Source organism: Stegostoma tigrinum, chromosome 1, assembly GCF_030684315.1.
Source record: "Stegostoma tigrinum isolate sSteTig4 chromosome 1, sSteTig4.hap1, whole genome shotgun sequence".
NCBI classification, from domain to species: Eukaryota; Metazoa; Chordata; class Chondrichthyes; order Orectolobiformes; family Stegostomatidae; genus Stegostoma; species Stegostoma tigrinum.
In genome coordinates, this window is record NC_081354.1 from 106,181,813 (window position 1) to 106,196,036 (window position 14,224).

Here is a 14,224-nt window from a genome sequence, read left to right on the forward strand (position 1 = left end):
GGTGAGGGAGGAGGTGTGGGGGCAAGTGTAGCACTTCCTGCGGTTGTCTGCAAAGCGGTCCCCAAGCCTTGCATAATGCAGCATTTGGTTAACATATTGTAATTGGCTCAGTTGCTCACCTAGGTTCAGTCTTGTAGAAGCCAAAAAGGCATCTTTGGATAAATCCCAACTTGAAACACTTCAAATGACAGGGATATCAATAAAAATGAATGGACAGGATGACCAAGCTGTACTATGGCAATTTATAGATGCATAAAGCCTTTAAAGTACTAGCACAAACCAAAGCCTTCCACAGGAATATTATAAATCAAAAATTATATTAAGGCAGATGACCAGGAGCTTGGTCAAAGAGGTAGTTATTAAATAGTGTCTGAAAGTAGGAAAAAGATAGACAAGTTTAGGGTACAATTTCTAAGTCTCAGGCAATTTCAGGGCCTGTGATAATAGAATGTGAAAATTGGGAACCATTTTAACTCTCCCTCCCATTCTTCAGATGACATGTCCATCATGGGCCTCCTGCAGTGCCACAATGATGCCACCCGAAGGTTGCAAGAACAGCAACTCATATTCCACTTGGGAACCCTGCAGCCCAATGGTATCAATGTGGACTTCACCAGCTTCAAAATCTCCCATTCCCCCACCGCATCCCACAACCAGCCCAGTTCGTCCCCTCCCCCCACTGCATCACACAACCAGCCCAGCTCATCCCCTCCCCCCAATGCATCCCAATACCAGCCCAGCCTGTCTCTGCTTCCCTAACCTCCCATCCATCCCTTCCTCCCACCTCAAGCCACACCTCCATTTCCTACCTACTAACCTCAAAAAAGCTGAATTTTAGGAGCACAGATGCTGCAAAGTCTTGTGGAGCTGGAGGAGAGTACAGAGATGTTGAGGGGGAATTTGAAAACAACGATGGGAGTTTTAACCTGTAGCCAGTGCTGCCCAGTGAGCACAAGGATGGTGGATGAGCAGTACTTAATGCAAGAAAAGATGCAGGTAACAGAATTTGGGATGACCTCAAGTTTATGGAGGGTAGAATATTAGATATGGGACGCTGGCCAGGAATGCATTTTACTTGTTGAGCCTGGAGGGAACCTTCAGGGCGTGGATGAAGGTTCCAGCAGTGGATCATTTGAAACAGGAGTGGTGTTGGGCAGTGTTATGTTTGTAGAAATAAGTGGTCTTGATGAGAGCAAGACGGTGTAGTCAGAGGCTAACCTTTGGTCAATTATGACACCAAGGCTGTGGTGCTTCAGGAAGAGAGTGGAGTCTAACATTTTGCACAGTAACTCTGGAAGTTGGAACCTTTAAAAAAATTGGTGACTTTTCTCTGAGCTTTTCCCTTGCTCTGCATTAAATCTGCTGGAAGTTTGGAAGAAACTCTATATATTTAAGTAGTATTGGCATGGGGAAACAAAAAGAACAATAACTTTGACTACAGTTGTCGCAGTATTGTGCAAGAAATTCACAGGAAACTCAACCTGTGTTGTGTCTATTTGGCATGGAATTGCTTTATAATAAATCTTTGGAGCATTATCTTTGAAATTTAACATGTAGTTACTCACTTCTAATGATAATCAAATCATGTGGAGTTTTTCAGTATTAACAATTTATAATCAGTAATTTGGAGCTGGTTTAGTTTTCTGGATAACATATTCTGCACTAACCCTTTTTTTGCTCATATGATTATTGCCATAAGTTTCCCGAGTTGGCTAAAGTTAATATTGGATTGTGGGAGTAGAAATAGTTTTTCATTTGAAACCAAAACCTTGTACCTCTTTAACCTCCTTGTTGGTAAATGTTAAAACGGTTGGTGAACTTTGTAAAAGAGATAATGACAAAATATTTGAATTTTTTAATGAAGGCAACGACTCTGAAGTTTTGCATGTTTTCATTGTAACGAATCTCGTAACATAATAAGTGAGACATCCTGTGAGCCTGCTCTGCTCATCAGGATGACCATTTCTGATTTTGGTCGTTAATTCCTATTTCCAGGCTGTATTCCATATTCCTTGATGCACCAAAAATCTCAGTCTTGAATATATTCAGTGTTGGGAAGCATACAACCTGTGAGATAGATCATTTCAAAGATTCATACTCCCACCTCCAAGTTTTGAAGAAGTCCTTTCTGTTCTGCAGAAGACTCAAGACCTCAACTCTGTTCCCCTCTTCTCACAGCAGCTGCCAGATCTGCTGCGTTTCCCCAGCATTCTCTGTGTTTGCTCACCTCCACATTCATCTTGCTGGGGGTGGTAGGAAATGGTGGTGGGGGGCAGTAAATTCTTTCAATTATGAGTGTTGCTAACACACAATAGAAGTGTTTTGTGGTCACATAAACATTAAAACATACAATTCTGAAGCTCCGAACAAATGGCAAGGTTTAACTGAAGAGTCAAACTAAAGCAATTATTTTTTTCCTCTTTCAATTTGAAATGCAATTCCAACTTCTCTGTGTTTTAATTATTTTAAAAATTAATTTCAGGTTACATTTCCTGCTCCCTTTACCATGGCTTGGCACCAATGCTTTGGTACTTTCCACTTCAGGTTTTGGGACTCACCGGCTATGAAATCTTTGCTGCAGCTTATGCCTCTCCCTTGATATTGAACATCACTGCAATCTGGAATTTGGTGAACAACAAATATATACTTGCTCTTCTGAGGCTAATTAGTTTAGGTAAGTGAGTTCTTTGCTTTTTTTACAACTGATAAACATGTAACCTCCCATTTATACTGGCACATACACCTGCTGTATTGTAAACTAATGCAGGTATACCTGAGGCAAATGTGAGTCAACCGACAAAGATTTCATCACAGAACAGGCTACTAATATAACAAATCCCTGTAGTAATGCATGTGCACAAACACAAAAACATCAGACTCAAGATACACTGTGTGATGGGCCATGCACCAATTAACACTGATCTATGTTTTGTCATGCATTACACAAGGGACATCAGGACGTACAAAATTAGTAGAGAAACAGGCCCCAATTATTTCTTCCAAATGAGTTTCTAGTCCTCTGATACCTCACTTCAATCTCTGTACTTCCCGTCTGAGCTTAGGTTGTAATTTTTGGCAAGTTTCTTTGACCATGGACGCTTTTGAATGTTGGAGATGAGCCCAATCTTGCTTGATAGAGGGGCATATAGAAAAAATTTCCAGCAATTAAACAATTATTGAGTATTTTTAAAATCATTGAAGAAGTGTTCTTGTTTGGTGTATGATATGTGAAATTGTTTAGTTTCAGAAGCACAATGGATTCAATTCAGTAGTTGCGTTAAAAGCATCTTTTACCTTAAGAAAACCTTCAAGGGACAGACCCAGGATTTGTGGCTAGCCATGAATAATAAAGATATTAGCAAAATTAAAGAGAAAGGCATATAATTGTGCAAAGACAGGTGGCTGGCTCCAAGATCAGAACATTAAAAACAGCAAAGGAGGCACAAAAAAAAACAGAGGTCACTGGAATCATAGGTGCTAATTCCATTCACTCCTCATAATATCAAGACTGCACTGGATACTAAAAATGCTATGGACCCCAACATTCCACCAACAGTACTCAAGACCACTTCCAAGGTACACTGCAGAAATTCTCCAAAGATCCTTCAACAACACGTTCCATACCATGACCACTGCCATCCAGAAGAACAAGGGCAATAGAAACATGGAAACACCACCGCTTACAAATTCCTCTCCAAGTTTCTACCATCCTGACTTGGCAAAATATCACTGTTCCTTCACTGTTCCTGGGTCAAAATCATGGAATTCTATCTAATGGCATTGCAGGTGTGCCCACAGGACACAGACTGTTACCGTTCAAGGAGGCAGCTCACCAGCATCTTCTTGAAGGAAGGCAGTGAATGCTGGTTGTGTCTCTGAGTGAATATCAAAAAGTAAAGCCCAGGACCAGCAGCAATCTCCATCAGTTGCTGAATAGCTTCCGCATGAAGATGTTGCATCTGAAGGTTCTGATAGGATAACCTTGATGCCATTCTCTCCAGATGAGCAAGAAGCAGAAATGCTGCTGACTCTCAGACTGAGAACTTTGTTGGACCATGTCACAGTGGTATGCCAACTGCTGGAAAAGGACCTGAATTACGAAGAAGTGGGTAGGACCTTTTTGGTCCTAAGCCAGAAAGTAGGCTTCGACAACACAACTGGCTTTCTCCAGGCGCAGGGAGTAACTGTACACCCATCACATTGAAAGCATCATATTGTTACGTGTCTGAGTTCATCTGTATTCAAGTCATCTGTGATCATTGATACAAATTCTGAAGTCTGTACCAGTACCCACAACAGGAAGTGCTAAGATGCTTATATCTTTGAGAATTCTCATGCTCCTCATTCATTTCAAGGCCCTGGTGCCTTGCAAAGATGGTTGTTTAAAGGCAAATGCTGCCCTCCACCACCAAATGTTGCTGATTATGCAATCCCCTCACTGAGGCAAAGTGTAAGTCCAGTGCAGCCCATTCTTTGACCAAAGCTATTGTGGAGCAGACAGTATGCCCCCTGAAGATGAGGCCTTTCCATGTATGGTAGTCAGAGTGTGCTTCATAATCCTAATATGCTGTATTTCGTGCAACTTGAAGGTGGAGTCACAGCTAGACAGGAGAGTGAAGAAGGCGTTTGGTACACTTGCCTTTATTGGCCGGTGTATTGAGTACAGGAGTTGGGAGGTCTTGTTGCAGCTGTGCAGGACATTGGTTAGGCCACTTTTGGAACACTGCTTTTAATTCTGGTCTCCCTGCTGAAGAAAGGATGTTGTTAAACTTGAAAGGGTGCAGAAAAGATTTGTAGGAATGTTGCCAGTGTTGGAGGGTTTGAGCTATAGGGAGAGGCTGAGCACACTAGAGCCATTTTCCCTGGAGTGTCGGAGGCTAAGGAGTAACATTCTAGATGTTTATCAGATAGGGTAAACAGCCAAGGTCTTTTTTCCTGATGGTAGGGGAGTTCAAAAGGGGAAAGATATAAAAGGGACCTAGGAGGCATCTTTTTCATGCAGAGCGTGGTGCTTGTATGGAATGAGCTGTGAGAGGAAGTGGTGGAGGCTGGTACAATCATAACATTTAAAAGGCATCTGGATGGATACATGAAAAGGGAAGTGTTTAGAGAGATATGGGCCCAAATGCTGGCAGATGGGGCTGGATTAATTTAGAATGTCTGGTCGGCGTGGATGAGTTGGTCCATAGGGACTATTTCCATGCTGTCCATCTCTATGACTCGAAAACTAGAGTAGGTGAAAAGTTGATGTGACAGACTGTGAAGAACTTGGAGAGTTGCAGCATTCTCTAGAGGAGGAAAGTGAAAATAATGAGCAGGAAGAACATCCCTTCCTGTACAATAAAGTACAGCAGCGTCAAGTGCAATAAGCTAAACAGAAGTTAATTGACACTTGATTCCAGTGGATGAGAGCTAGGTTTAGTAATAAGTTAGTTTTGACAAAACACAAGCACTCTTGTCCATTCCAAGGAGGCAATGAAGGTTCTTTTTGTTTATTATTCGCTTTTGCTGTTGCTGAATAAAATGAAATATTTTGAACCATTTGAAAACTTTCCAATATGTAATGGTCCCGCATAAACCATAAAATGTTATGCTATGCTAGGCACCGGGGTAAGAGCACCACTACCTTAAACAGGATTGTAAGCTGGGATGATACCAAGGATGGGTAAATTGTGTATTTTGGCTCTTGTATAGCAGTAGATGTGCGAATGTGCATTTGTATATGCAATGAAATGCCAGCTATGCCATCTATGAGCTCTGAGGAACATTTGATTTTATGTCCCCTTCCCACTAAGTGCACGGAGAAGGGCAGCTGTAGACTGCCAATGGCCTATGGACAGTTGGTATTTTAAAATGACTCTAGCACCAGGAATTCTGAGTGTCCTAGCAGTGGCTAGTTCTTCTGTCAATGAGAGAACGCAACAAGCAGGGCACCATAGGGGCAAGATGCATAGGCAGTAAGGTGTGTTAGGGAAGACAGCCTGAGAAAACATTGACACTCAGTTTGGTAAGCCACTGAACCTTTCTGGTAAGATTCACTTATCATTATTTTCATGATAAAATCATGTAAGAAGACCTTTGGCTTAATATAACAAAGGAGTATAATTAGGAAGCATAGAGACTTATAGGTATGTTAATGTCATTTTGTATTCAGAGATATGTGTGAAATTGTTAGGCTGTAGAATTTGCTTGAACTATTTAAATAGACATTTGATAGTGCAGGACTTCAGTATTGCTTGAAAAAAGAAGGTATTTTGTTGAAACTTTCCAACCTGTTCTCAACAGAACAATTCACAAGAAATAACAATATTAAGGGAAGAACATTTTTATCTGTGCAGATTGGTTGGCAGGTGATCTCTAGTCAAAACAATGTCATGGAGAATTTACCAGTAAGATATTGCCTGACAATTCTATGAACTATGTCAAAATTTAGACCAGGCCAGTTGACTCTAATTGGTCAAGGCATTGCACTTGGTGATGAACCAGAGGATGCTATTCCCTATTTTCCTCAGTTCAAACAAATGTGGTGTGCATACAGCATTCTTTGCCTCCAGAGAACGAAGTCCAGTTTATTAATGCATGTCGATTTTAATAAAAGGGTGACAGACCTGAAGCATGACTAATAATTTTAAATGGCTGTCAGCATAATTCTCAGCACACTCAGAATGATTTAGCAAACGCCAAATCACAGAATCACAGTCTCACATAACATTGGCTGCTACATAGGGTTTTGTATGCATGGGCTCGTTAAGTATGATAATTTTCCTGTTGCGAACAGCTGAAGGGGCATACTCTTTGATACAATCCATCAATCTCTGTGACTAATGGCTTACATACCTGGCATCACACAGGCATTGGAACAGGTGAAGATAGCGATTACACATGCTGCAGTAGCAACTTGAATGGTCTTTGCCACTAATAGGGTTTTGCTGTCAAGCCAAAAAGGTGTTACGCTGTATCACCCAAATGAGTAATATGGTATATGAATAACAGTGCCAGTTTAAAGTTAGATATGTAGATTGTGAGGCCTGCGGACTGGTGGATTTTGTCAAGCAGCATGTGTGTTTAGCTGAGAGGTAGCAAGAACTGCTGATGCTGGAGTCAGAGATAACACAGTGTGGAGTTGCTCCTCTGATCTGCCTGGTTTCCTGTGCTCCTCCAGTTCCACACTGTCTGTTTGGCTGTCTGTAACATGCAGAGACTCTAAATGTACCCAACTATAAAACTGTAAACACCATGTCGCACATCAGATGTGATTCAATAATTGCCCGCTGTTTGCTAAATAATCCTAAGAATTGGGGTAATTCTTAGCACAAACTATTTAAGACTGTCAGTCAGGCTCAAAGTGGGGCACACCTATGTGTACTGGAGGCTATGTGTATTAACGGATTGGACCCTGTTCTTTACAGATCGAACATTTACACATAGTATTCCTGATTCAACTCAACAAAGTAGTGACATCCATTCCCCGGTTCAACCCTTACAAAAATATCTTGACCAATCAGAATCAACCCAACTGGCAATCACCATCAACCTGGTGAGTTCTCCATGGCAACACATCTACAAATCAGAGATCAGTAGGCAGCCAATCTGCTTGTTCTTGTTGTACATGTGAAAATTTGGTTCCTTTTACATTGCTTTTCTTATGAATTATCCTGATGAGTGTCATGTGAAAATCTTTCGAACAATGCGTCTTTTTCAGCAATACTATTTTGTCTATTAAAGGTTAATTTTATGAGAACTCTAATTTACCGTTAATTTTCATTATTCTTTAGGGAGTTCTAACTCATTAAAGGTAGATAATCAATGTTCCATTTTAAGTGTGATTGAAGTGAGTTAATGCTATCAGGATGTTTCATCTATTGTTCTACTGGAATGCAAATTTATTACTATAGAAACAGAGAAGAGAGGATTAAGGCCATTTGATCCCTCAAGACTTCTCCATCATTCAGTATGATCATGGCTGATCATTCATGCTCAATAGCCTAATCCCACCCTCCCCCAATATCCCTTGATCCATTTAGGCCACAAGAGCTATGTGTACCTACTTCTTGAAAACACAATATTTTGGCCTCAACCACTTTCTGTGATAACAAATTCTACAGGCTCACCGCTCTCTGGGTAAAGAAATTTGTCCTCATCTCAGTTCCTTAAGCTATGACCTCAGCTTTTGGATTTCCTGGTTGTTGGGAAAATCCATTCTGTGTTTACCCTGTCAAATCCTGTTAGAATTTGATTGGTTTCTGTGTGATCCTTCCTGATTTTTTAAAATTCCAGTGAGTACAATCCTAGCCAACTCAATCTCTCCTCATATGTCACTTCTGCCATCCCAGGAATCAATTTGGTAAACCTTCGCCTGCATTCCCTCTGTAGAAGGGACATCCTTCCTCAGATAAGGAAATCAAAACTGCAACCAGTGTTCCCAGCATGGCCTCACCAAGTCCCGTGTAATTGCATCGAGACTTTGTTACCATAGACAAATCTTCTTGTTATGAAGGTCAACACAATGTGTACCTTCTTCACTGCCTGCTGCACCTGCAAGCTGACTGTCAGTGACTGGTGCATGAGGACACCCAAGTTTCATTGAACATTCCCCTCTCTCAATTTATAGCAATTCAAATAATAATGTCTTCCTATTTTTGCTATCAAAGTGCATAAACTCACATTATCCACATTACACTGCATCTGCCATGCATTTGCACACGCATCCCATCTGTCCAAATCACACCACAACAACTCCATGTTCTCCTAACAGCTGACCCTTCCACTCGGCTTTGTAACATCTGCCAATTTTGAGATATTACATTTAGTTCCCTAATGTAAATCATTAACATATATTGTCAAAGCTGGGGTCCTAGTACTGATCCTGCAGTACCTGACCAGTCACTGCCTACTATTTTGAAAAAGACCCGTTTATTCCTACTTTTTGTTTCGTCTCTGCTAAACAATTTTCTCTCTATCTCTATACACTACCCTCATTTCCATGATCTTTAATTTTACACACATATGATATTATATCCTAGAGAAGATGCCAATGGACATAAGGCACAAAATTAGGTCATTTGGCCCATTCAGTCTATGTTGGTGTTTATGCTTCTCTTGGCCTGCTCCTATCTTTCCTAACCTAAATCTGTTAACATACTTCTATTCTCTTCTGCCTCAAAGGCTTGTCAGCTTTTGTTTAAATGCAACTGTACTATTCTATCCAACAATTTCCTGCCTATAGCAATGAGTTCCACATTCACACCACTGTTTCAGTCAGAAATTTCTTTTGAATTCCCAATTAGATATCTTGGTGACTATCTTATATTGATCATTTCTAGTATTTGCTCTTTACTACAAGAGAAAATATTGCTCGTATGAAAATCTATAATCATTTTAAAATCTTCTCATTTAGTTCATCCCTGAGCCCAATTTCTTCAATAGACGAGGTCCAGTCTATTCACTGTTTAAAAAAAAGTACTGTATTCATAAAAGTTGGAAAAACATATTGCATTGCAGTTGAAACTTGCATAGTTCTTTCAATATAGTATGTGGAGTTTTGAGGTGCTTCACTATTTAGGGCAGCCCAGTGGCTCAGTGGTTAGCACTACTGCCTCACAGTGCCAGGACCTGGGTTTGATTCCAGCCTCAGGTGACTGTCTCTGTGGAGTTTGCACGTTCTCACCGTGTCTGTGTGGGTTTCCTCCAGGTGCTCTGGTTCCCTTCCACAGTCCAGAGATGTGCAGATTAGGTAGATTGGTCATGCTAAATTACCCATAGGGATGTGTGGCTAAGTGGATTAGCCATGGGAAAATGCAGGGTTACAGGGATAGGATAGGGGTGCAGGTGGGATGCTCTTCAGAAAGTGGTGTGGGCTCAATGGGCTGAATGGCCTGCTTCCACACTATAAGGATTCTGTTTTATGAATTACAGGTTACATTTACAATACATATTTCATGTCAAACCTTCTCCAGTGCTCTCAGTTCTAGCCTTTTTGGTTACTGTGCTAGGAAACCTTAGCTTGTGGGCTTTTCACTTTGGCTAAAGGCTTAATTTAAACTGGGCAGGTTGACTGTGTTTGGTCAAGACGTTGTCCTGATGGATGAATCAGAGTGCTGTCACCTGTTTTGTTCAATTAAAACAGGAGTAGTGTGTGTGCATATTCTTTTTGTCTTTTTGTACTCAGTATGCACAAATATGCCTCACTTAGAGCCCGACTGACAGTCTTGAATAGTTTTTGGGATGTGTGATGGCTGATGCAAGTTTAATATATCCGGTAGCGTGAATTGCTGGACCTCAGAATGTATTTGTCCACGGAACTCCTTTTACTGGAAGATCATCAAATTTCCTGCAAATTGGAGATCTTCTTACACCATGATAACAAAGTGTGGGGCTGGATGAACACAGCAGGCCAAGCAGCATCTTAGGAGCACAAATGCTGACGGAGGGTCTAGGCCTGAAACATCAGCTTTTGTGCTCCTAAGATGCTGCTTGGCCTGCTGTGTTCATCCAGCCCCACACTTTGTTATCTCGGATTCTCCAGCATCTGCAGTTTTCATTATCTCTGATCTTCTTACACCATGTTTTATGATTCTCCAGTTGATCTTTATCTAGGTGAATGATGCTGGGAATGGCTCGTTGGGGGCAGAGTTCTGTGTTACAGAGTTACTTGGGGTGAATCTTGACAGAAAATTAGTATGGATTTTTTTCAAGAAAATAATCAGAGTTATTGTTTTGGATCCGGTGACCCTTCCTCAGAATAGAGCCTCACTTTACAGCCCGATTGACAACCTTAAAGAGCCGGAGGTTGGTGGGGTGGTGTGTGAGAATGAGGGGGATCCTCTTTGGGCGGTTGTGGCGGGGACGGGGTGTGAGGGATGTGTTGCGGGAAATGCGGGAGACGCGGTCAAGGGCGTTCTCAACCACTGTGGGGGGAAAGTCGCCCCACCAACCTCCGGATACAACGCATCATCCTCCGGCACTTCCGCCATCTACAATCCGACCCCACCACCCAAGACATTTTTCCATCCCCACCCCTGTCTGCTTTCCGGAGAGACCACTCTCTCCGTGACTCCCTTGTTCGCTCCACACTGCCCTCCAACCCCACCACACCCGGCACCTTCCCCTGCAACCGCAGGAAATGCTACACTTGCCCCCACACCTCCTCCCTCACCCCTATCCCAGGCCCCAAGATGACTTTCCACATTAAGCAGAGGTTCACCTGCACATCTGCCAATGTGGTATACTGCATCCACTGTACCCGGTGTGGCTTCCTCTACATTGGTGAAACCAAGCGGAGGCTTGGAGACCGCTTTGCAGAACACCTCCGCTCGGTTCGCAATAAACAACTGCACCTCCCAGTCGCAAACCATTTCCACTGCCCCTCCCATTCTTTAGATGACATGTCTATCATGGGCCTCCTGCAGTGCCACAATGATGCCACCCGAAGGTTGCAGGAACAGCAACTCATATTCCACTTGGGAACCCTGCAGCCCAATGGTATCAATGTGGACTTCACCAGCTTCAAAATCTCCCCTTCCCCCACCGCATCCCAAAACCAGCCCAGTTCGTCCCCTCCCCCCACTGCACCACACAACCAGCCCAGCTCTTCCCCTCCACCCACTGCATCCCAAAACCAGTCCAAACTGTCTCTGCCTCCCTAACCTGTTCTTCCTCTCACCCATCCCTTCCTCCCACCCCAAGCCTCACCTCCATCTCCTACCTACTAACCTCATCCCACCTCCTTGTCCTGTCCGTCTTCCCTGGACTGACCTATCCCCTCCCTACCTCCCCACCTATACTCTCCTCCCCACCTATCTTCTTTTCTCTCCATCTTCGGTCCGCCTCCCCCTCTCTCCCTATTTATTCCAGTTCCCTCTCCCCATCCCCCTCTCTGATGAAGGGTCTAGGCCCGAAACGTCAGCTTTTGTGCTCCTGAGATGCTGCTTGGCCTGCTGTGTGCATTCAGCCTCACATTCTATTATCTTGGTAAGGTTCACAGTCTCCTTTTCTCACAGGGCCTTAAGGATGTTCTGCACAGACCATGGTCTGATGAACTTGTGATCAAAGGCTTTTCTATTAAAAACAAAATTTTCATGATGTTGAATTGGTATAGCTTGGGTTACTTTAATGATCGTTTTGTGGTAACGAGGCCACACCCATCTTTCACAAAATCTGGGACATTAGAACTTCAGCACATAGTGACTCATACCTGGGTTTGTGTGTTGAGCTGAGGGTCTCTGTGAATTTTGATATATCCACCCTGCTTACGCTCCCGCACACGTGATTATTGGGATGATGCCAACTACTTGTATACTTTTCCTCTTACAATTTGTTCATATCATTCCTGCAGTTAGCATCCATTTTCAATCTCTCGGTAAAGGTGAAAAATGGTCAGGTGACCACTGCCATGTAGGAGTTGACATGAGTAGGCCTGAAATTATTTAAAGCAACACAAAGCCACCCTGCACCAGATCTTCAGGCTTTCACCTACAAAAGCTCACACCTTATTCACTTGGCAAATGGTCTGATGCAACACACAGACAAAACAGAGGATCTGACCCAACTCAATATAGAAGCAATATGCTGCCAAGCTGGAATTCATTCTTTTTGCTTCCTGTGCTGATACTGCAATGATGCAATTCATATCTCTCCATAAAGAATATATTAAAATAAATCTGTTTTCACAATGAGCAAGATTATTTGATTCAAATGCATATGCTGCAAAAAGATAACTCACACCATTAAATTTCAACCAAATTAAAAACAGAAAATACTGGAAGTAGCTCTACACATCAACGATGTTTCTCTCCCCATTGGTACTCCTGACATGTTAATTATTTCCCGTTTTTTTTCAGATCTCCAGCATCTGCAGTCATTTTGCTTTTTGGCAACAAAATATTCGTGTGATGAATAAAATGTTTTGCTACTGCTTAACATATTTGCCAAACAGATATAATGGGGAAGTAATGGCCTAGTAGTATTATTGCTGGACTGTTAATCTAGGGACCCAGATAACATTTTGGGGACCCAGGTTTGAATCCTGCCATGGCAGATGGTGGCATTTGAATCCAATAGATACCTGGAATTAACAGTCTAATGATGACTGTGAATCCATTGTTCATTTTGTTTTTGGAAAAACCCATCTAGTTCACTAATGTCTTTTAGGGAAGGAAACTGCCATCCTTACCTGGTGGTTAACTCTGAACTGCCCTCTGGGCAAATAGGGATGGGCAATAAAGGCTGCCTGGCCAGCGATGCCCTCATCCTGTGAATGAGTAAAAAAAAATTAGTTCACTGATATTGTAAAGTTTAAAAAAAGTGTATTATTTCTTGTGTGCCATCCTAGGAAAAGATTATATGTTGTAAAATATTACTTATGTTGCAGGGAGCATTGCTTCATATCAGACCTCTGCCCCTGTCATCCGGCTGCTATTGCTGGCTTTTGGTGTATCTTCAGCCCTGCTTGTTCAAGCCGTAACTTGGTGGTCAGGAGATAGGCAGCAAAGGTATTTGTTTTCTTGTTTGTCTGTTGTACTGTCATGTGTCTTTTGTGTCTCTTGGTGCAGACAAATTGTAGAATTTAAACAAAAAGTAAAGCAGTGAAACTAAGCTGCATTTAATTGTCTTTCAATTCCTTGTGTGACATTTGGAATCAAAACTATGTTGGTTAATTACCCATGCTCAGTTAATAAGCATTACATAATGTATTCCATTAATATGTATGTGATCATTTATTTCACGCATTCACTTAATAAAGTAAGGAGTTTTGCAAATATTCAGATATGCCTGTCTTTATAATCTGTCAGGGGATCCAGAGAGTCTCGAGCAAGTTATCCTATGGTGCCAACACTAATATATTGGCATCTAATCAGAAAATATTAATTGAATTCAGTTTCTCAATTTAGGGCTAGTATTTTTCCTTTCATCTTTTAATTGAGGAATAGGCGTCTTTAAGACCAAGACAGCCTCCACCCTCCAACATTTCTTCACTTTGGCTCTGTCAAAATCCTGGAGCTCATTTCTCCCAGCACAATGGGTGTACCCATACCATAAGGACTGCAGGAGCTCCAGAAAGCATCTCACCACTGCATTCTCCAGAGCAATTTAGGGAGGGGCAATAAAAGTAGGAGTAGATAACTCTATCCACAGACAACTTCTTAATTAGAGATAGTAGGAACTGCACATGCTGGAGAATCTGAGATAACAAGGTGTACAGCTGGATGAACACAGCAGGCCAAGC

General features: G+C 42.0%; 1 protein-coding gene across 5 annotated transcripts in view; it reads left to right on the forward strand.

The window, feature by feature from the left end:
- LOC125457863 (PGAP2-interacting protein-like) overlaps positions 1–14,224 on the forward strand; it is a 123,328-nt gene that overhangs the window by 24,044 nt on the left and 85,060 nt on the right. For 3 of the 5 annotated variants that reach the window (XM_048542573.2, XM_048542601.2, XM_048542590.2), the window contains exons 2-3: positions 2,483–2,674; positions 13,370–13,490. In XM_048542573.2, the coding sequence (XP_048398530.1) occupies positions 2,483–2,674; positions 13,370–13,490 (313 nt within the window). The remainder of the gene's footprint in view (positions 1–2,482; positions 2,675–13,369; positions 13,491–14,224) is intronic. The other 2 variants (XM_048542581.2, XM_048542609.2) reach the window with 2 other exon arrangements.